The sequence below is a fragment of the Lampris incognitus genome, chromosome 14, assembly GCF_029633865.1.
Source record: "Lampris incognitus isolate fLamInc1 chromosome 14, fLamInc1.hap2, whole genome shotgun sequence".
Taxonomy (NCBI): Eukaryota; Metazoa; Chordata; class Actinopteri; order Lampriformes; family Lampridae; genus Lampris; species Lampris incognitus.
The window spans coordinates 36,800,214-36,823,434 of record NC_079224.1 but is presented as its reverse complement, the minus strand read 5'-3'; the positions used below and the strand labels follow the sequence as shown (position 1 = coordinate 36,823,434).

At 43.1% G+C, this 23,221-nt stretch overlaps 1 protein-coding gene across 2 annotated transcripts in view; it reads left to right on the top strand.

The window, feature by feature from the left end:
* Positions 1–21,880, top strand: part of dpydb (dihydropyrimidine dehydrogenase b) — a 36,448-nt gene extending 14,568 nt beyond the window's left edge. The window contains exons 8-25 of one of the 2 annotated variants that reach the window (XM_056292837.1): positions 1,673–1,760; positions 2,657–2,764; positions 3,421–3,590; positions 3,687–3,897; positions 5,093–5,277; positions 6,838–7,053; positions 7,254–7,418; positions 9,927–9,995; positions 10,131–10,214; positions 10,428–10,548; positions 11,734–11,853; positions 12,620–12,762; positions 13,673–13,727; positions 14,448–14,572; positions 14,755–14,904; positions 16,582–16,644; positions 18,618–18,695; positions 20,150–21,880. In XM_056292837.1, the coding sequence (XP_056148812.1) occupies positions 1,673–1,760; positions 2,657–2,764; positions 3,421–3,590; positions 3,687–3,897; positions 5,093–5,277; positions 6,838–7,053; positions 7,254–7,418; positions 9,927–9,995; positions 10,131–10,214; positions 10,428–10,548; positions 11,734–11,853; positions 12,620–12,762; positions 13,673–13,727; positions 14,448–14,572; positions 14,755–14,904; positions 16,582–16,644; positions 18,618–18,695; positions 20,150–20,314 (2,316 nt within the window). In that variant the 3' untranslated portion in view covers positions 20,315–21,880. Of the gene's footprint in view, positions 1–1,672; positions 1,761–2,656; positions 2,765–3,420; positions 3,591–3,686; positions 3,898–5,092; positions 5,278–6,837; positions 7,054–7,253; positions 7,419–9,926; positions 9,996–10,130; positions 10,215–10,427; positions 10,549–11,733; positions 11,854–12,619; positions 12,763–13,672; positions 13,728–14,447; positions 14,573–14,754; positions 14,905–16,581; positions 16,645–18,617; positions 18,696–20,149 lie in introns of those variants that run through there. The other variant, XR_008811338.1, reaches the window with a different exon arrangement.
* The last annotated feature ends 1,341 nt before the right edge of the window (positions 21,881–23,221 follow it).

The following is a 23,221-nucleotide window of genomic DNA, read 5'->3' as shown; positions in this document are numbered from 1 at the left end:
GACAAATAAGGGCAAAATAGTGCATCATCGCCTGCCTACAATTACAGCAGAGATTGAAAAACAATATACTATTAATTTTTTTCCTTTTCTTAAATAACCTTTTTGGCTCACATGCTGTAATAGCAGGTTTGTGAACATGTTCAAGGCTACTGCATATGAGGAAACTAGCTTACAAACATGCAAAGAAAGTTAATGTTCAAATGGAGACATTGATCTCTAGGATAAGGACGTCTCTCTGCTTTCCATTTGTAGAAACTACTTTAGGGGTGTTGGACATTGCACTTTTCTAATATCATACATGAATGTTTATACAAAAACATGGGTCAGTGACATCTCACTACAAGCTGTATCAACCATGTAAACAATGCAGTCAACCTGGGCAGAGTACAGGTCTTTGATTGCGTAGCACAAATTCACAGGTCAAAGTTGAATCAGTTCATCTGGACAATGTGTCCAGATGAACTGATTCAACTTTCTTTGGGTTTTTTTTAACCTGAATTATTGCATATGCATAAAGACACAAATTCACAGACACACATAAAAGCCAAATTTCCAATAAGATGGACGGGGGTGGGCAATAATATTGCAGTGAAATATCCCACAATGGTGTATTGATGCACCGCTGCCAACAATCAGGGTTTTTTTCCTTTATCAAAATTGTGATGATGAAATGAAATATAAATATTCAATAATATAGATAAACATTGATTCAATAATATAGGCTACTGTTTTTGAAAATCGTGAATTTTTTTTTTTGGAAAATTTTCCCCCCTTTTCTCCCCAATTGTACTTGGCCAATTACCCCACTCTTCCGAGCCATCCCAGTTGCTGCTCCACCCCCTCTGCCAATCCGGGGAGGGCTGCAGACTACCACATGCCTCCTCTGATACATGTGGAGTCACCAGCCGCTTCTTTTCACCTGACAGTGGGGATTTTCACCAGGGGGACGTAGCCCGTGGGAGGATCACGCTATTCCCCCCAGTTCCCCCTCCCCCCTGAACAGGTGCCCTGACCGACCAGAGGAGGTGCTAGTGCAGCGACCAGGACACGTACCCACATCTGGCTTCCCACCCGCAGACATGGCCAATTGTGTCTGTACAGATGCCCGACCAAGCCAGAGGTAACATGGGGATTCGAACTGGCGACCCCCATGTTGGTAGGCAATGGAATAGACCGCTATGCTACCCAGACACCCCAAATCGGGAAACTCTAAAGATCACTTGACAAAATGCAATCCGACGGGGCCTTGAATCACTGACCAAGTTTACTACATTTGTTCCTGTTGATTACCGTACACATTGATACAGCTTTTTACTATGATCAGTATATTTATTTCAGCATTGTTTTATTATAATAAGTATATTGTCTTGTCTGATACTATTAATCAGTAATATGGTAGGTAATAAAGTAGGACCTCTTAGGTGATTTCCAGCCAAGCAAATTACTATGTGATTTTTGAATAAATTTTAAAGACCTACCAAATCAAATGGAAAACAGAGAATACTGGCGTGACGTTGTGAATGCATGCTCGACTGTGGTTGAAGGATGATGACGACGACGACGATGATGATGATGATGTGTTTTTTCATTTGTGTTTATGCTTGTAATTGTGTGTGTGTGTTTGTGTGTGTGTGTGTGTGTGTGTGTGTGTATGTGTGTGTGTGTGATCCAGGTCATGTGTGAAAAGGGTCTAGGTGTTAATGGCATGAATCTGACTTCCCTGAAAAAGGAAGGATTCAAGGCAGTCTTCATCGGTATTGGTAAGTACAGGTGAAGTCTGTGTGAGGTCTTTGAAAAGTTTGTTTCCCGCTGAACATTATCAGAATCAGAATCATATTTATTGGCCATGTAGGTGGCCATTCCATGTATTACACATACATGGAATGTATGTGTAATACATGTCACTCCAGTTTCATGGCTCTCTCAGTGTACTTAACATAGAATAACAGCACTACAATCTTCAGATATATACACATTGATTGACTTATATATGCAAAGTAAGAGGTGATAAAGTGCAATGGTACAGAGAATATATCAGAGATGCTGAAATAGATGTTAGCAGGTTACTTACATACATGCCTGAAGTAGATGGACATGACAGAGAGTACCAGTATACATACAATGTACAGTACAGTATATACGCAATGGTTGGATTTATTTGACAGTATTAAGCATTAATAGTCATAGTAATAGTCTAACTGCCTGTAGTCATTTAATATAATATAATTTTACTACTTAAAGACCTGCTGTTGAATCTCTGCAGCAGCAGCAGCATGATGTCTCAATGGTAGATGGTTTAATTCTACATTTATCGCCCAAATATTTGTACCATAACTGAGTGATAAAGGGCCAAGTCCAAACTTCATTTCCTGACTTATATTTTTGCATGTAAATACTGTAAATGTAAGTATACTACTTATATTTTTGCATGTAAATACATGCAAAAAGGCTAACTAGGAAACATGGTGAAATATCAGAATGATGATGTTTATGGGTTTGATGCTTTGAGATGTCATCGTTCACATAAAACTATGCAGTAGGAAATGCTTTATCGATATATCCATAGTCTGTACTATGTTCAATTTTTGTCTCTCTCTCTCACTCCATGTCTCTCTCTCTGTCGGTGTTGTTTTTTCCTCTCACTGTCACTCTATAGGTCTTCCTCAGGCCAACAGGGCTACAATCTTCCATGGTTTAACTGTAGAACAAGGATTCTTCACCTCCAAAGACTTTTTGCCCATGGTGGCAACAGCCAGCAAGCCAGGTAATACACACAAACAATGATTTGCTATACATTTAAGCATGCATGCAGTCTGTGTCTGTCAAGCTGTCTGTTTATCTGTATGTCTCTCTTTCTTTTTATTTAGTTATTTTATATCTTATATCCTAACTAGATTAATTAGATATTTCCACACACTTTTTGGTGATGTAAGATGTTCTTAGTTTTTTTCTTGTTTTACCGTTAAAAGGCTGTGGTCATGTATTTTTACTGTCTGTGTCAGGTGTGCTTGTGATGTTTAGGTCTGTGAAGTAATTCTTGTTTTTAATGCACTTTTTGTTTTTAATATTTATTGTGTGTTACTTGTTTTTATGTGGCACTGAGGTCCTTGTGAAACATAATTTCATTTTCTTGTATGTATGAGACATGCATATAAGGCAATGACAAATAAAAGCAGTCTAAGTCTATTTTTCTTTATGCTAACCATACATAAGTCATGAATTCCTACTATGTGTAAACTTACTTGGCAGTCAGTAAACATGAACTTGAGCTAGTTTCCATCCTCCTCCTCACCACCACTACTCATCTCCTAACAGTAAATGAAGCGTCGACTCTCATCCTAATTTTTTTAAATTTTCTTCCATATCGCTCTCTCTCTCTGTTTCTGTCTCTGTCTGTCTCTCTCTCTCTCTGTCTCTCAGGGATGTGTAGCTGTCGCTCGACTCTCCCCCAGCTTCATGGAGTGGTGATAGTTTTAGGGGCAGGAGACACAGCATTTGACTGTGCTACATCAGCCCTGCGCTGTGGAGCCAAGAGAGTCTTTGTCTGCTTCAGGAAGGGGTTTACTAACATCCGAGCTGTTCCTGAGGAGGTACGGATGGATGGATGGATGGATGGATGGATAAATTGATGGACGGATGGATGGATGGATGGATTAATCTCCTCTCCTACTCCTCTTCTCTTTCAGATGGAGCTTGCTAAGGAGGAGAGGTGTGAGTTCCTTCCCTTCGTGTCTCCTCGTGAGGTCATTTTGAAAAACGGCCGTGTTTCTGGCCTACTGTTGTGTCGCACAGAGCAGACGGAGGAAGGTGATTGGCTGGAGGATGAGGAGCAAATTGTCAAGTTAAAAGCTGATTACATCATTAGCGCCTTTGGCTCTATGCTCAATGACCCGCAAGGTAAATATCTATCTATCTCGCTATTTATCTCGCTATCTATCTATCTATCTATCTATCTATCTATCTATCTATCTATCTATCTATCTATCTATCTATCTATCTATCTATCTATCTATCTATCTATCTATCTATCTATCTATCTATCTATCTATCTATCTATCTATCTATCTATCTATCTATCTATCTATCTATCTATCTATCTATCTATCTATCTATCTATCTATCTATCTGTCTATCTGTCTGTCTGTCTGTCTGTCTGTCTGTCTGTCTGTCTGTCTATCTGTCTGTCTTCCCCATGTTGCCTCCGGCTTGGCTGGGTGTCCCTACAGACACAATTGGCTGTGTCTGCAGGTGGGACGCCGGATGTGGGTATGTGTCCTGGTCGCTGCACTAGCTCCTCCTCTGGTCAGCCTGGGCGGGGGTGGGGGGAATAACGTGATGCTCCCATGCGCTACATCCCCCTGGTGAAACTCCTCACTATTAGGTTAAAAGAAGCAGCTGGCAACTCCACATGTATTGGAGGAGGCACGTGGTAGTCTGCAGCTTTCCCCGAATCGGCAGAGGGGGTGGAGCAGCAACCGGGGCGGCTTGGAAAATAGGGTATTTGGCAACGACAATTGGGGAGAAAAAGGCGGAAAACTAAAAAAAAAAATCTATCTATCTAGCCAGCTAGCTAGCTAGCTGTCTGTCTGTCTGTCTGTCTGTCTGTCTGTCTGTCCTGCTCTGTTGTTGTCTGTATATTGAATCATTAAACCCTTCAGAGCCATTTATCACAAAAGTTGGCCTCAAACAACTTTCAAATCACTCATTTTAAAATAAAATTTTAAACCCCAGTTCATTAGCAAATGAGGAGACATTCATTCCCAAGGTATTTCTCAGTAGTATTGACAGACAGTGTTGTAGTGCAAAAAATTTTCAGTCTTTTAAGTTGAAAAAATTCAGCCTCCAAAATTTAGGGAATTGAAAGTACATGTACAACAACATACTTATCTGTGTCAGTATTTATACTGAATTTATGTGTTTACCTATTAGTTTTTTTTTTTTTGCAGTAACAGAGACGTTTGTTTACGGCTCTGCTTCTCAAAGTACCTATTATAATTTGAGTAATAACCTGCAAAATATTTGCAGCTTTATTCCTAAAACTGAATTGCTGGCTTCAATACATTTATCAGATCTCTCTCTGGTGTATGCGCAGTGACTGAGGCCATGGCTCCCATAAAGCTGAACCGCTGGGGTACTCCAGAGCTGGACACAGACACCATGCAGACCAGTGAACCCTGGGTATTCGCAGGGGGAGACATTGCTGGTCTGGCTAACACCACTGTGGAATCTGTCAATGATGGCAAACAGGCCTCCTGGCATATTCACAGATATATACAGGTAAATAATAATAATAATAATAATAATAATGAAAATGATAATCAATACATTTATATAGCGCTTTTCTGAATATAATATATAAATAATAAATAACAATAATAATATGTATTATTATAATAATTATAATATAGTATAAATTATATAATTATATATTCTAATTATATTTTATAATTATTATTTATTATATATAATAATATAATATAAATATAACAATATAAAAATAATGTAAGTATAAATAATCAAAAGTCTTAGTTTGGGACATTGAACTGTTGTTGATCTTTTAGCAATCAAATGGAAATAAAGATGGTCCTTTTAAGTTTAGAAACCTTCATTAAGCCCTGTTTTTTTTTTTAAGTCTGGTATGAAACCCAGTAATGGAAGTGCATCATTTTAGAATAGGGGCACTGAAGGAGACAAGTTACATCTTACCACACAACTGACCAATTAGATGAACTGGTTGACCAGTTGTATTATATCAAGTCCTCAGATTCGAGAGGATATGAAGGATTTTGGTAATCTCATCAGTAGCTAACTTGTTCAGTGTTGGCAATAAAAGGTTAGTTCATTTGTTCCTTCCATCCTTTTTGGGGGGGGGGTATTTGAAATCATTGCTGTTTACCCAGCTGCCAATTGTGGCAATAAAGGATTAACAGGGACATCTTTCTCAAGAGTGGTAAATGTAAAGGATTTGCTGGCAGTCATACCAACATGTACCCTGGCTCTGCTGAATGATGGAAGCTAAGCAGGTGTGGGCTTGGCTAGTACTTGGATGGGAGACCTCTTAGGAAAAATTAGTTGCTGCTGGGAGTGGTGTTAGGCCAGTAGAGGGCAGTCTTCCCTCTGGTCCTAATAAACAACAAAAATCCCAGTGCAGTGACAGGGACACTGAGCTGTAGAAGATGCTGTCCTTCGGATGAGACGTTAAACCGAGGTCCTGGCTCGCTGTGGTCATTAAAGATCCCATGGCACTTATTGTAAAGAGTAGGGGGTCCCCAGTGTCCTGGTAAAATTCCCAACCTGGCTCTCTCCATCTGGTCACCTAATCATCCCCCTGTTTAATTCGTTCAGTGATTCCTCCCTCTCCACCACAAGCTGTGTGGTGAGCATTCTGGTGCAAAATGGCTTCTGTGCATCACCCAGTGGGTGCTACACATTGATGGTGGATGAGGCGAGTTTCCTTCTTGACTGTGAAGCGCTTTGGGTGTCTAGATAACGTGCTTTAGAAATGTAATCCATTGTTACTATTATTTATCTTCCTCTTGACTTATCCAAAGCACCTGAGGAGGCCAGGATGCTTCATATAAGTACACCAAGCTTGAGCTGGCCAGTGTTACACCTGAAGTATTGGTGCAGGGAGCTCATGTTGAACAGTTTACACTTTTGAAACCATCAAGAGGAATATGGGGCAAACAAGCAGACTGTTAGCTTTTGTTTCTGAATTCATGCACATCACTTAAAAACATGCTGAAGAATCAGCAGTGTTCACATCTTGTCCAAGGAATACTGTAGTCTAAGTAATTCAAATCTGATTTTTTTGTCCCCTTCCCACGCTCTCTCTAGTCCCTGTATGGACAGATGGTGGACTCAGTTCCCAAGCTACCATTGTTCTACAGTGCTATAGATGAAGTGGACATCAGTGTTGAGGTTTGTGGGATTAAGTTTCCCAATCCGTTTGGTCTGGCGTCTGCTCCTCCCACCACCAGCGCAGCAATGATCAGAAGAGCATTTGAACAAGGATGGGGCTTCGCTCTGACCAAAACATTTGGACTGGACAAGGTGCACTTGAACGCTCCCTTTAGGCATGCCATTGCACACATTCATGTTGAAGTCTTAGCGTGTAGCCGTGAATGACATAAGTTTTTAAAAGTGCTTCCTTCTTCTTGCTTCCCCCACATCGCTGCCTTTCCGTCTTTCCCATTCACTGTTTCCTGTCTTATTGTCTCTCTGTCTCTCTGTCTCTCCCTGTCCTTTTCAAGGACCTGGTGACCAATGTGTCTCCTCGTATAGTGCGTGGGACCACCTCAAGCCATTTGTTTGGACCAGGCCAGGGCTCTTTCCTCAACATCGAGCTCATCAGTGAGAAGACGGCTGCCTATTGGTGTCAGACAGTAGCTGAGCTCAAGCGGGACTTCCCAAAAAATGTAAGTTGTCCATCTGTGTTGGTTCTGCTCTGACAGAACCACAACAACTTTCATAAAGCTAGAGTGTGAGACATTTACATATAAACGAACATCCGTGACATTCAAGTCCTTGCCAAAAGAGTTCACACAATGCTGATTGAGCCTGTCCCTGCCAGGTAAAGCTCTGTATTTCGCATTGTGCCAGAGTTTTAAATCTGGTGTCTGGGATGACATTCCCGCGCTAGAGCACCAGTAGTGATGCATAGTGATGTGTTTTACGTCAACCAGCAATGATTGCTTTTACCAACACGGGGGTCGGCGGTTCGAATCCTCGTGTTACCTTTGGCTTGGTCGGGCGTCTCTACAGACACAATTGGTCGTGTCTGCAGGTGGGAAGCTGGATGTGAAGAGTAGGGTAATTGGCCAAGTACAATTGGGGAGAAAAAGGGGGGCGGAGCAACGATTGCAGGCCATTATTCAAACCCGCTTATCCTGCTCTCAGGGTCGCGGGGATGCTGGGGCTGTTTATTACTAAACTGACATCAAATCATATGAATCAATTTTAGGTTTTGGTAGAAGTTAATGACATTAGTACCCAGGGGTGGGGGATGCGAGTCACATGGCTTGATCATGGTGGCACATTTAATGAGTTTGAGCTTACTTGGATAGGCTCCAACATCCCGCGACCCTAATTGGGTTAAATGGCTTGGATAATGGATATTTACATAATGGCTTGCGATTCAGACATATACGACATACATAACTTGACTAAGAATTGTTAGGTTAATTCATTTTTTCATAATTATATCCATACTTTCCCTTCATGTTTTAATGCATAAAGTAAGTCATGGACCTTGAAAGGAGTTAACTCAAGCTATGTTTACAGTGTGCCCTTATCGAGTTGAGCCAGTACCATGTAGTGGAAAAGGGGCATTAGATGAGTGATGAAACGTATCTGTCAATAGACGTTGTATCCAGATGAACTGATTCAACCTTCTTTGACATGAAACAAGTAGTTCTGCTTTAGCTTTTGACAAATTTTAAGTCCCTGACCAGGTCATTTAATTCTGGCTGTCAGCAGATGAGGATAACCAGGCATAAGGGGTACAGCATCTGGATCAGTGTCATTTTCCACATCTGGTTCATGCATTGTGGCATCTTCATCATCTAGGCTCCATGTCTCTGGTGGCTTCGGTACTGGCTCATATGGCACTGGTCTCATATGGCACTGGTCTCATGGCTGAGGCAGATTGGGGTATTCAATAGATTTCTTATTTTTGGTAGAGATGCCAGATACATTGGTCAGACAGAAGTAGCAGTCTGTCACGTGATCCTTCTGTTCTTGCCATTACATTGGGACTGCAAGTGGCATTGACTTGCAAGTACCTCTGAGCCAAGCTCTCAGGTTGACTGCACATGTTGCACAACGAATGTGAGGAGCCCGGGGTTTCTCTTGATCACCAATTTTGCATCCAAAGTAGAGCACATAGGATTTCCTAATAAGTGCAGTCATGGTGCGTCTTTGGGCCTTAAGCGCATCCTCGCCACAGATGTAACAATGTATCGCAGCTGTTGCAACATTGACGACATTTCTGCTGTATTAAATCTTCCTGAAGACATTAAATCCTATTGTTAAGTATACTCACTATGCTACTGCCTGAAGAACATGTGCATCAAACTGCATCTTGTGTGGCATGGTGGCGCAGTGGTTAGCGCTGTTTCCTCACAGCAAGAAGGTCCTGGGCTCGAACAGGCATGCTTGGACTGACCAAAACAGCTTGCTTTGTGGCCAATATGTGGGCACACTGTGTCTGCGGTGGGTTTTCTCCAGGTGCTCCAGTTTCCCCCACCATCAAAAACACACGCATGTTAGGGTTTATGCTCCTGTCTGTGCCCCTGACTGAGGCATGGCAAGACAAACTGGAGTTGGTCCCCGGGTGCTGCAGGGCGGCTGCCCACTGCTCCTAGCTACACAGCTAGGATGGCTTAAATGCAGAGCGTAATTTCCCCACAGGGATCAATTAAGTATCTCAAAATAAAAGAATTATCCTCGTAGACTTAAAATATGATGGGAAATCACAAACATATGTTTATGTTATAGGAAAAGTTTAAGGGGATTTACGTGATCAGCAGCCCAAAATCCATAAAATGCACCCAAAAAATGTTCAGGAAGCAAACTCTTCGTTATCCAGTGTAATTGTAGCAGGATGCAGTTTGACATATTTTATTCAAAAGAATATATTGATATGGTTAAACTACACACAACAGCACACAATATGTTATATGGGACTGACATATTCATGTTTGAAGTCCTCAGTATCAGAAGAAGATTGAAGAGAGTAACTTAACTGGCAGATGGCTTCTTAATAACTTTGATAACGCTTATGTTGGAAAAAAGCAAACAAACCTCTATGTTGTATACTCCTCAAACGCTCGCTCTCTCTCTCTCTCTCTCTCTCTCTCTCTCTCTCTCTCTCTCTCTCTCTCTCTCTCTCTCTCTCTCTCTGTCCCTCCTCCCCCCCCCCTCAGGTGGTGATCTCCAGTATAATGTGTGCCTATAACAAGACTGACTGGACTGAACTGGCCAAGATGGCAGAGGTAAAAATACGCATCGCAGCCTCAACCTGCCAGCAATATGACACCCATACTCAGGCATCGCCAATGGTGCAGCATCATATGTAAATTAAGCTAAAACTGAAACTCTAAACAACGAAAATGTGTGTGTGTGTCTAGGCATCTGGAGCTGACGCGTTGGAGCTGAACCTGTCTTGTCCTCATGGCATGGGAGAGAGAGGAATGGGGCTGGCCTGTGGGCAGGTAGACACACACACACACACACACACACACACACACACACACACACACACACACACACACATACAGACACCAATAGACACACACAGTAAAAAAAATTCACCATATACATGCATATGAAAGGGATATCTTCTTCCATATCGGCATCATCGACTGTGTATTGTGTGTGTGTGTGTGTGTGTGTGTGTGTGTGTGTGTGTGTGTGTGTGTGTTCAGGACCCAGAGTTGGTGCGTAACATTTGTCGATGGTTGCGTGCAGCCATTTCTATTCCATTTTTTGCCAAACTAACACCAAATGTCACCAACATTGTTGACATCGCCAAGGCTGCTCATGAAGGTAGGACACACCTCATCTCAACTTAAGTATACCTTTGTCTTCTATCTTTTTTCTTTTTTGGATTTTCCCCCCCTTTTTCTTCCCAATTGTATTCAGCCAATTACCCCACTCGTCCGAGCCGTCCCGGTCACTGCTCCACCCCCTCTGCCCAGCCGGGGAGGGTTGCAGACTACCACATGCCTCCTCCGATACATGTGGAGTTGCCAGCTGCTTCTTTTCACCTGACAGTGAGGAATTTCACCAGGGGGACGTAGCGCGTGGGAGTATCACGCTATTCCCCCCAGTTCCTTCTCCCTTTCAAACAGATACCCCCGACCAACCAGAGGAGGCGCTAGTGCAGTGACTAGGACACATACCCACATCCGGCTTCCCACCCGCAGACACGGCCAATTGTGTCTGTAGGGATGCCCGACCAAGCTGGAGGTAACATGGGGATTCAAACTGGCGAGCCCCGTATTGGTAGGCAACGGAATAGACCGCCACGCCAACGAGACGCCCTTGTCTTCTATCTTTAATGCAGGCATTGGTAGACTGATAGAGGAACAAATAGATGTAAAATGGATAGAGGAACGAGGCAGATGTATGTGATAACTAATGTAGCAAACTGTCACCCATGTCCCCAACACATGTTCCTGTATATTTCTTAGTAATCAGTTATAGGTGCGGCACGGTAGCACAGTGGTTAGCACAGTTGCCTCACAGCAAGAAGTTCTTGGGTTCGAACCCTGGGGTAGCCCATCCTTGGCAGTCATCCCAGGTCGTCCTCTGTGTGGAGTTTGTATGTTCTCCCTGTGTCTGCGTGGGTTTCCTCCAGCTGCTCAGGTTTCCTCTCACAGTCCAAAGACATGTAGGTCAGGTGAATCGGCCGTACTAAATTGTCCCTAGGCGTGAATGTGTTCGGCCTTGTCATAGACTGGTGGCCTGTCCAGGGTGTCTCCCTGCCTGGCGCCCAGTGACTGCTGGGATAGGCTCCAGCATCCCGCAACCTAAATTCGGATAAGCGGCTTGGATAATGGATGGATGGACAAATCAGTTATGACTCCCTTTCTTTTTCCATCTGTTCCTCATACTCTGTCTCTTATCATAATAAGAAAACAGGGATGCAGATCATCCCGCAAAACCAATTTGGCACACCTTGCTGCTGTTGTGGATATTGTTTTTGTTATTGACTTCTTATTTTTTTAGGCGGGGCAGATGGAGTAACAGCCACCAACACTGTCTCAGGCCTGATGGAATTGAAGGCAGATGGATCCCCCTGGCCAGGCGTTGGAAGGAGCAAGCGCACAACATATGGAGGCGTGTCTGGTCAGTGCACACACACACACACACGCCTGCACACACACTTTTCACATCTCGTCCAATATAAATATCATTAGTTCAGACTAGATTTTCTTAGAAGACCACACAAACACACACAGAGGTACATTTACAGACTTTTATGCACATGTACACATGCATACACTCAGAATACACAGGCATACACATATACACACACCATAGTTAAATGTTGAGAATCTTTGTTATATTTGTTTAACATCATTTCACCTCAAACATGTACTAACTCACTCATTAGAGATGTGCAGTACTCCATTTAGTGTTTGATATCAGGCCAGTACCTGTTTAAAACCCCTCTCTAATGAACGATGTGGAGATTCTTCGAGTGTTTTTACACAGAGAAGGATGCAATCTCTCATTGAGCCACATATATATGCATGCCCCTGTTTACCTATGACTCAGTCCTGTCAAGGCTTTTCTCCTGTGACTCTCCTCACCTTTTGTCTCTACCTGTCCACTGTCTAAAGAAAAGATAAAAATTGTAAACGGAGTGGATTGCCACTCAATTTTTTGGAGGGAAAAATAGTTTAGTGCACACTTTGTGTAGCAAAGTTAGTGGAGAACTCAGATTTTTTTTCTTGACATGGTTCATCCTTACTATCCATTTATAAATCTCAGTGATGTCAAGCTATTAGATAGAAACCGATATCGGCCATCAGCAGAGCATTTCCCTGTTACTGTTACCGCAAGTCACCACTAGTTTTCTACTGATACTAATGCCATCTTTCTTTTCCAGGTAATGCAATACGACCCATAGCTCTCAAGGCAGTATCGGCCATTGGCAAAGCACTTCCTGGTTTTCCTATTCTGGCCACCGGTGGCATCGACTCAGCAGAGGCAGGTCTCCAGTTCCTCCACGCTGGGGCCTCGGTGCTGCAGGTAATGATGCCATTAGTACAACTCCTGCCTTCTTTCAAACAAAGTTGAGTCAGTCAGTGAGTTTGAAAAATTAACTTTAAACCAACACCTGAACAAAGGAGATAGTGTTGAGATATGCCGCACCTTTGGCTGTTCCATGGTTTGTTTGACTTATTTATTTATGTATTTATTTATTTTTGGGGGGTATTTTTCCCTCTTTTTCTCCCCAATTGTATTCGGCAATTACCCCCCTCTTCCGAGCCATCCCCATTGCTGCTCCAGCCACTCTGCTGATCCCGGGAGGGCTGCAGACTACCACATGCCTCCGTCGATACATGTGGAGTCACCAGCCGCTTCTTTTCACCTGACATTGAGGAGTTTCACCAGGGGGACATAGCACGTGGGAGGATCACGCTATTTCCCCCAGTTCTCCCTCCCCCACGAACAAGCGCCCCGACCGACCAGAGGAGGCGCTAGTGCAGCGACCAGGACACATACCCACATTCGGCTTCTTACCTGCAGACACGGCCAATTGTGTCTGCAGGGACGCCCAACCAAGCTGGAGGCAACACGGGATTCAAACCAGAATCCCTGTGTTGGTAGACAACGGAATAGACCACCACGTTACTCTGAAACTCCTTTGTTTTACATTTTTAAAGACCTAGCGTTTAACATGAGAGAAATATCAATGCAACATAGAGAACAAAATTACGTAAAAAAGGGAGATTTCATCCATCACAAAGAGCAACAAGCTCAGATCTGTCAGTCATTTCTGCAAGTCAAGAAATTTTGAATTGGTGACTTCATTTGGTTGGTGACGGCCTTGTGAACACACACACTCTTTTCTTCTGTTTGTCTCTGCTTGTTTGTCTATGTCTCTCTGAACCTTTGCTCATCTCTCGTGGTCGGTGTCTCTGTCTCTGTCCCGCAGGTATGCAGTGCAGTACAGAATCAGGACTTTACAGTGATTGAGGACTACTGTGTGGGTATGGATCCACGTGTTTCTCTATTTGTGCATACTTGCTTTACTTTCAATCAAACAACAGTCTGTGTGAATCCTCAAGATCCAGCTGGTCTGTTGGTGCTGTTATGAAGGCATTGCCATCATTGTGAGGAATGGTTAAACTATGATGCCCCAATTGAGCTCAATATTCCCCCGAAAGTCAGGATTATGAGGCTGTCAAACCACTAAATAGCTATGTTGGAGCCACTGGAACAAGTATATCAGAGGGACAGCTCAGGATGGACGGTTTGAGACAATGCAAGAGAGACAAGATTGAGATGGTTTGGACATGTGTGGAGGAGAGATGCTGGGTATATTGGGAGAAGGATGCTGAATATGGAGCTGCCAGGGATGAGGAAAAGAGGAAGGCCAAAGAGGAGGTTTATGGATGTGGTGAGGGAGGACATGCAAGTGGCTGGTGTGACAGAGGAAGATGCAGAGGACGGGAAGAAATGGAAATGGATGATCTCTGTAGTGACCCCTAATGGGAGCAGTCAAAAGTAGTAGTAGTAGTAATATTAGTAGTAGTAGTCGTAGTTGTAGTAGTAGTTCATATTATTGTTGCATTTGTAGATTGCGTATTCTCAACTTGCTACCCATTTCAAAACTTATCTGTCTGCCTGCCTGCCTTCCTGTCTGCCTGGCTGGCTGGCTGTCTTCCTCACTGTCTTTCTTTCTTTTTCTGTGTCATTCTTTCTTTCAGGTCTGAAGGCATTGCTGTATCTTAAGAGCCTGGAAGAGTTAAGAGACTGGGATGGCCAGTCACCTCCAACACTGAAACATCAAAAGGGCAAACCAATTCCCAGAATAGAAGAACTGGTCGGAAAGGTAAGGTGGTGGTGGTAGTAGTAGTAGTAGTATTAGTCGTAGTAGTAGTAGTAGTAGTAGGGCTAACTATCATCACTATCACCATTATTTTCCATATGCAAATTTTGCCAAATTTGTTTCCAGGAATACTGTTTGTATATTCTATTATTGGTGTAAATGGGCCCTTGCATGTCTGTACACAGAGCCTGCCTAGCTTTGGCCCCTATCTCAAGCAGAAGACTGATGCCATTGCTGAGTACAAGAAAAAACTAAGAGACACCTATACCAGTATTGATGTGGAAACCAACAGCATCGGAGTCAACAAGCCCAAAAAATCTGTTCCTGCTGTAAAGGTGTGACACACAAACACAGACACATACATATATATACAGTACGAACACAGTCTTCGGTCTGCACAAACTCGTGTGAACTTTTTAATTTGTCAAAAAGGTAGTTTTAGACATCTACATGTCCATACTGTATGTACCCAATTATGAAGAGTGAATCTTATTTTAGATATCAATCTAATCAGCTCTGACCAGCCAGGACGTCACTTTATTATACAATGAAGATCCCCCCCCCTTTTTTTCCCCAGTTGTGTTTCAGATTCAGATTTAGACAACTTTATTTATCACAAAAGGGCAATTCAGTTTTAAAATCTACCCAGACCATACACAAACTCACAGACAAGTGGCAATCTTCAGTATGTCAGAGACAATAGACAGATCAGTACATGGGCAAGAGATGCACACTGTCACCCTCGTCTGGCACGCATGCAGACTCACACAAGGACCAGGCGAAGGATAAAAATCCGCATAGGTTAAAATTATAAATAAATACATCCTAAGATGCAATGCACGTTACATTCCAATACAACAGTCAGTGAACATACAGGCCCACAAGCCATGTGAAAAACAAACAAGGTATAAACCAACTATTGTGGTTTAAAACAAAATAAAGCATTCATTTAAAATGATTACTCTCAGCATTTAACAGCCTGATAGCAGAAGGAATGAAGGACTTAGAATAGTGATTCGTTTTCCTAGAGGCCGCTTTATAGCGCCGGTCTGGGGGCATTACAGTGAATTCACTAGACAGGACGTGGTCAGATTGGCTAATAATTCCTTTTGCTTTCTGGGCCACACGTTTCTCCCAGAGGGAGCACAAGTCTCTCTGCTAGACTCCGATTATTTTGGAGCAGACCTTAATGATACTGTTTAGGCTACTCCTGTCCTTCACAGACAACCCGTTAAACCAACAAATAGAGGAAAAAGTTAAAAGACTTTCAATAAATGACTGGTAGAAAATACATGAGATGGTGTTAGACATTAAAGGAGTTAAGCTTCTGCAGTAAGTGAATTCTTTGTTGTCCACGCTTGACAATTGAATCTGTGTTCACATTGAACTTGAGTTGGGAGTTGAACACAGTTCCCAAGTACTTATAAGTGTCAACAATTAGAACATCCTCGCCATGTATAGTGCTAGCTTTGGGTTTATCACTGTTCTTCCTAAAATCAATGATAAGTTCCTTAGTTTTTGATACATTAAGGTCAAGGAAGTTATCGCACCAATCAACAAAGGCAGGTAGGGCACAACCGGGATCTGATGCCGAGCCCCGAAGAAGAGACAAACATGCGGTATCGTCAGAGAATTTCACCAGGTAGCAACCCTCTTTAGAAGACCTACAGCTGTCTGTTTCCAAGATAAAAAGCAGGGGGGAAAGAACACAACCCTGCGGTGAGCCCTTGTTTGAGACCAGGACATTGGACATAACTCCATTAACTAAAACCTGCTGGGTTGCCTGTTAAAAAGTTTAAAAGCAACATTAAAAGCTGTTCAGGTAAATTAAAATAAGAAGCAAGCCGCTCTATCAAAATGTGAGGTTGCATCTTGTTAAAAGCCGAAGAGAAGTCAGCAAATAAAAGTCTCACATGAGAACTGGGTTTCTCCAGTGCTTATACTGTTACTGTTATATTTTGTGTACTTGATTTTGTGTGTGTGTGTGTGTGTGTGTGTGTGTGTGTGTGTAGGATGTGATCGCAAGAGCGCTAAGCCACATTGGAGCATACCATGAACTGAACAACCAGGAACAGGTATAAATGAGTTTTTGTATTTGAATTATACAGTTAAGTTTCTCAGTTGCTTTCAAACCCCAATACACACTGCTCCAGAAATTAGTCCACCCTGAGGATATGGTCCCCCGGCAAAAAAAGAGCAATATGGTGTACGCTGTTAAATGCCGGGAGGGTTGCCGTGACTTGTATATTGGGGAAACCAAACAGACACTGGCCAAGAGGATGACACAACACCTGCAGTCAGTTGAGCTTGAAGAGGTCACCTAGATGAGTGACGAAATGTTTCTCTCAATAAACGTTGTGTCCAGATGAACTGATTCACCTCTCTGTGATCTCAGGACACACTGTAAATAGAAGTAGTTATACACCACAGCTCCCAATGAAGTGGGCTATCGACAAAACAATGTACCCTGCAACCTTGTACTGGTTTCCATTTTAAATATGGTTACATTAATTTTACAATGCTGCAGGTTCACTTTCTTAAGGAAACCTTGCAGAAATGTGCAAAATGTTTCAAACCCCATTATGAAATAAAGGTCATCAGTAACACTTCGTAACATGTACAAAATATGTGATAATTAATGTTTTGAGTAATTACAAGATTTTTGCACCATACTGATAAAATACCCCATCCAACCATTATCCAAACCGCTTATCCAGCTGTCGCGGGGATGCTGGAGCCTATCCCAGCAGTCACTGGGTGGCAGGCAGGGAGACACCCTAGACAGGCCACCAGGCCATCACACACACACACACACACACACACATTCACATTCACACCTAGGGACAACTTAGTACGGCCGATTCACCTGACCTACATGTCTTTGGACTGCGGGAGGAAACCGGAGCACCCGGAGGAAACCCATGCAGACATGGGGAGAACATGCAAACTCCACACAGAGGACGACCTGGGACCACCCCAAAGTTGGACTAACCTGGGGCTCGAACGCAGGACCTTCTTGCTGTGAGGCGACCGCGCTGACCACTGCGCCACTGTGCCACCCCCAAGTGTTAGCTTTTACAAGCAAATTCTATCCAAAGGACAGAACTGTTAAGTGCTCCTGACTTATGAGCATATCTTGAATTCTGCAGGGAAATAAATAGGCTACTTTAACTAAGCTGGTGATCAGCTAATAGCATTCCATTGCTGTACAGTTTATGAGGGGCTAGTGTCACCAATGCTATTTTTCTAGACAGCAAAAAACCATGCGTAACAGACAGGCAGCCATCAGCGGGTGGAGGCACAAGTGGCAAAACACATCCACACCGGATTCAAGCTCCCAAGAGTTTAGTTCAGTGTTTAGAGCAGTGGTCATCTCATTGAAGGCCATGACTCTGCAGACTTGCATTCAAACCAAGCGCTACACCAGCTGCGTTCACTGATAAGTCTCCTCTCTCCAGTTGAAGTTGTGCCATTTGGCAAAATCACTTTAGAGAGTTCTCGAATGGTATGAATATTTGCAAACTCTTGGCATTCAATGGCAAATGAGTGAAATGTTGCAAGTTAGTATTGCTGGGGCTTTAATCCTGAGTGTATGTTTTTCCACTTGCACGACAAGTCCAGCACTTGGCCTTTGAGAAAATAAAAGTGTGTACCCCAATTCCTCCATTCATCAGCAGCTTAACATACAGGCACACCCACACATTACAGCCATGTGACACGCGCCGTGCAGCGCTTCTTGGTACTTACTGACACCTCACAACAACAATTCTGCTATCAAAAACCAAACAGAGGGAGCAATTAAAAATATGATAAGATCAGGATCTACTTATTTAGGCATCCATATTATCCCCGCTCTACCTGATTTGTGTAAGGCCAGTTTTACTCCTTTAATCCTTTAATGATCCTCCTTTAATGATGAAATACTCAAAAATCTAAAAATACCTGAAACACATTTACAGTAAAATTGCAATATATTTGTAATTATAAGATAAAATGAAAAGTAAGATAAATAAATGTAAATCTGAATATTCCTTCTTTGCATTCTCAGGTCCAGGCTCTGATAGATGAGGATATGTGCATCAACTGTGGCAAATGTTACATGACTTGTAATGACTCTGGATATCAGGTCTGTCTTTCCGCCTGTCTGTCTGTCTGTCTTTCCGCCTGTCTGTCTGTCTGTCTTTCCGCCTGTCTGTCAGTCTGTCTGTCAGACTGTCTGTCTGTCTTTCCACCTGTCTGTCTGTCTGTCTTTCCGCCTGTCTGTCAGTCTGTCTTTCCACCTGTCTGTCTGTCTGTCTGTCTGTCTGTCTGTCTGTCTGTCTGTCTGTCTGTCTGTCTGTCTGTCTCTTTCCACCTGTCTGTCTGTCTGTCTTTACGCCTGTCTGTCAGTCTGTCATTCCACCTGTCTTTGAGTCTGTCTTTCCGCCTGTCTGTCAGTCTGTCTGTCTGTCTGTCTGTCTTGTCACCTGTCTGTTAGTCAGTCTGTCTGTCTTCCTGGCAACAGACTCATAAATTTGTCAATGTGTAGCCTGAGGACTGTGCTCAAGTTTTAGCATTTACTTCTCTCTTCACCATCTCTATAGGAAAATCAGGTTCAGTGCTACAGTTCTATACAGGTTTTATTGCTATGTCTCTGGGTCTTCAGCATTATCATTATGATCCAGTTACTTCTGTCTTTTGTAATAAAGTCAGTCGACCAGGGTAGGAAAACCCTTGGAGGGAAGTGGATGTCAGTGTACTGTGCAAATTTTGTTGGGGACCAAATTAAAAATCACACTCCCCCTGTACTCAGTTATTGTCTTTTAACATATGTTGGGATAAGTCCACGGTCTATAAATAAAAACTCCCCTTTTTGGCAATGCCCACATTTTTCCAACAAACAAACTCTTCAGGCTTTCAGGGGTGTCCATGTAGCATAGCAGTCTATTCTGTTGTCTACCAACATGGGGATCCCGGTTCGAATCCCCGTGTTACCTCCGGCTTCGTCGGGCGTCCCTACAGACACAATTGGCTGTGCCAGCAGGTCAGACGCCGGATGTGGATATGCATCCTGGTCACTGCACTAGCGCCTCCTCTGGTCGGTCGGGGCACCTGTTCAGGTGGGAGGGGGAACTGGGGGGAATAGCGTGATCCTCCCACGCGTTACGTCCCCCTGGTGAAACTCCTCACTGTTAGGTGAAAAGAAGCAGCTAGCAACTCCACATGTATCGGAGGAGGCATGTGGTAATCTGCAGCCCTCCCTGGATCGGCAGAGGGGGTGGAGCAGTGACCGGTACAACTTGGAAGAGTGGGGTAATTGGCCAGATACAAATGGGGAGAAAAGGAGGGGAACGGGGGGATAAAAAAACTTTACGGGCTTTCAGACACAGTGAGCGGTTACAGGCTCCTTTCCCAGCACCTGCAGGTAGAGGCCCATCTATAGAGATGCTGGGCTAGTTGTAGCAATCTGCCCTAATGGCCTCCAGCCCTTTTTGCTTCCCTGGTTTCTGTAGTCGTTAGTGTTTTTCTTTCTCTGTAGCTTTACTGAAACTCTATATGCATACTCGGGCCGCTAATAAGACATTGTCCCTGTCTTCTCAGGCTATAACATTTGATCCAGAGACCCACCTCCCTTTTGTGACCGACAGCTGCACTGGTTGTACTCTCTGCTTCAGCGTCTGTCCAATCATAGACTGCATCAAGATGATTACCAGGAGCACACGCTACGAACCTAAGAGGGGTGTGCCCATCAACCCTGTCTGCTAGTGAAGTTCGTTCAGTAAAAAATAGATATATACCGGATGTTGTAGCCACCTGCAACTTCCTCATAATCCAGGTGACCATTTTCACTTTCTGTCAGTGATGTTTTGATTCCAAACCAATGTCTAAATAATGTATCTCCTGCATTAGTTTCCCTGAATTTGACCATTGACCCATATATTCAGAATAAACTGGATAATTTGACTCAGGTCTCTGGATTGTGAAATAAAAACATGCTTGTAGGCTACCAGCCTTATGGTTTACAGTGTTCAGTCTGCCACACATTGCCTTCTAACATACCATTCAACATCGTTTCACTTTTGCGTGCTGACTGTAAACATCAAACTACAGTTCATTATTCACCCTACAGGATATTGCTTACCAACTTATTATTTGATAGTATTTTGTTCAGCCTACAGTACCTTACATGGGGATGCACTCTAATCGATGAGTTCTCCAAATTAAATGGTCACTAGAATGATGATAGAAGGTCCTGGGTTCGAACCCTGGGGTAGTCCAACCTTGGGGATCATCCTGGGTCATCCTCTGTGTGGAGTTTGCATGTTCTCCCCGTGTCTGCGTGGGTTTCCTCCGGGTGCTCCGGTTTCCTCCCACAGTCCAAAGACATGTAGGTCAGGTGAATCGGCTGCACTAAATTGTCCCTAGGTGTGAATGTGTCGGCCCTGTGATGGACTGGCGGCTTGTCCAGGGTGTCTCCCCGCCTGCCGCCCAGTGACTGCTGGGATAGGCTCCAGCATCCGTGACCCAACTTCAGATAAATGGCTTGGATAATGGATGGATAGTATGATGATTTTTGTTTCACTGGTCCATACATTGAGGACTGATGGGCAAATAAAATCTATGAAGAAGGCAATATGGTTGCATTTAAAAAGCAATCCTCACTTAAGTTCAGCTTGGTTTTAATTTTTTTTCCCCATATGTTATTATCTGTAACAGTAGAGTGTAGCTTTAATTGGCTATGAGTTAAAGGGGATTTTGGTTAAAATAATAGAAATTAAGTAAACGGTAATAATGTTGCTTAATATACTAGTGCATGTGTTTATGTACAATGTAATCAAACCTCCATCACAGACAGCCAACACTTAAAGGTTTTAGTATATTTGCAGCAAACTAGAGTATACTTAAATGTTGCTATAGGTTTACCAGTGTTTGTCACTAGGTAAAAAACAGGAGAGAAATGTAGTAATAATGTCTGGTATGAAGGAAAAATCAATAGCAGCTCAACATAAAATGGAAATTGCATGTAAAAGATTATTGCTGCATTTTTTTCTTGCACCGTTTACATTCAATATGAATCATTAGTAATTCAAGGTTAGCATATTTAACATTGAATTGATCTCATGAAAGAGCTTTTAAATAAAGGTTTTCTTATGCATAAATCTCTTCTCTCTGCTTCATGATACAACTCAATGGGATTTGATTGCTGCAATAATCAGAGTTTCAAGTTTATCATATATGAAAGCAAGTGTACACTTATTCTTATAATGGAATGTTTGTTTTGCTGGCTCAACACACAAGTGGGAAATAAAAGTACTTAAGAGAAGTCAAAGTGCAAGAACAAGGTAATGAAAATATGTGCAAAAAAAAAAGTCAATGAAGACTGAATGTACTTTGTTGTACAGTGTGATACAGTACTGTTCCATATGTGTTGGTTTATGGTAAACATCAACAATCAAATGTCCCCATCACCAGTTGCAATTTCACAGTCTAAGAAGGCTAACCTGTCATTTTTCGCATCCTCCCTGGTGAACTTGATGTGGTTGTCCACAGAGTTAATGTGGTCTGAAACGTGCTACATCCTGAGATTTAATTTTAATCCAGGTGTTGTCCACAAATCTGAACCAATGGCTAGGTGGTGTCCCTGGATAGGACATCAGAGCCCTCTTTTCCACTTCCTCCATGTACAAGTTGGCCACTATAGGTGAGACTGGGGAACCCATACCACACCCATGCCTCTGCCTATAGCACTGCCCCCTGTATGTGAAGTACGTTGACTGAAGACACAGCTTCAGGAGCAGACACACTTGGATCATCTCTTTGGTTTCGCTCTGGCTTTGTTGAGGAAGAGGTTGCTGTCCAAGCACCATCTCACGAGGGCTTCCACCTCTTCCCTATGGGCCATCCCGTTGCCGTCTGTGATAAGGTTTAGGATGGTGGTGTCACCAGCAAACTTTTGGATGGCGTTAGGGGTGTGGTGGGCCACACAGTCATAGGTGAGCAGGGAGTACAGGAGTGGGCTTAGCATTCAGCCCTGCAGGACACCAGTGTTCAGGATCAGTGAGGAGGAGGTGATGCTGCCCATTCTCACAACCTGGGGTCTGTCTGTCAGAAAGTCCAGTATCCAGTTGCAGGGGTAGGCAATGAGCTTTGAGGGGAAGACGGTGTTGAATGATGAACTGTAGTGAATGAACAGCATTCTCACATATATTCCTTTTGTACAGGTGGGAAAGGGCAGTGTGCTGCGTGGTGGCAGCGGTGTCGTTGGTGGATCAGTTTGGTCTATAGACAAACTGCGGGTTTAGTGTATCAAGGCAAGTAGGTTTTATTTGTCCTCAGATGGGCAATTGTTGTGTAGCAGCAGCAACATTTAAACACACAAACACTCCACAGAACACATAAGGCAAATAGGCAAATAAATACAATGTGTAGTGAGGAGAACAAAGCCAACAAAAAGCAATGCAACAGTAAACAGTGTTAACAGTGTTTATCAAGGTGGAGCTGGTATTACCTCTTACTGTTGGAGTTTAGCAGTGAAATGGCTGAGGGAATGAAGGAGTGTTTTTATCTACTGTTTTTGACTACTGGGTATTTGAAGCGGGAACCAGAAGGCAAGGTCTGAAACTCTAGGTGCAGGAGGTCGGTGCTGTCAGACAGGATGGGTTCTGCTTTCCT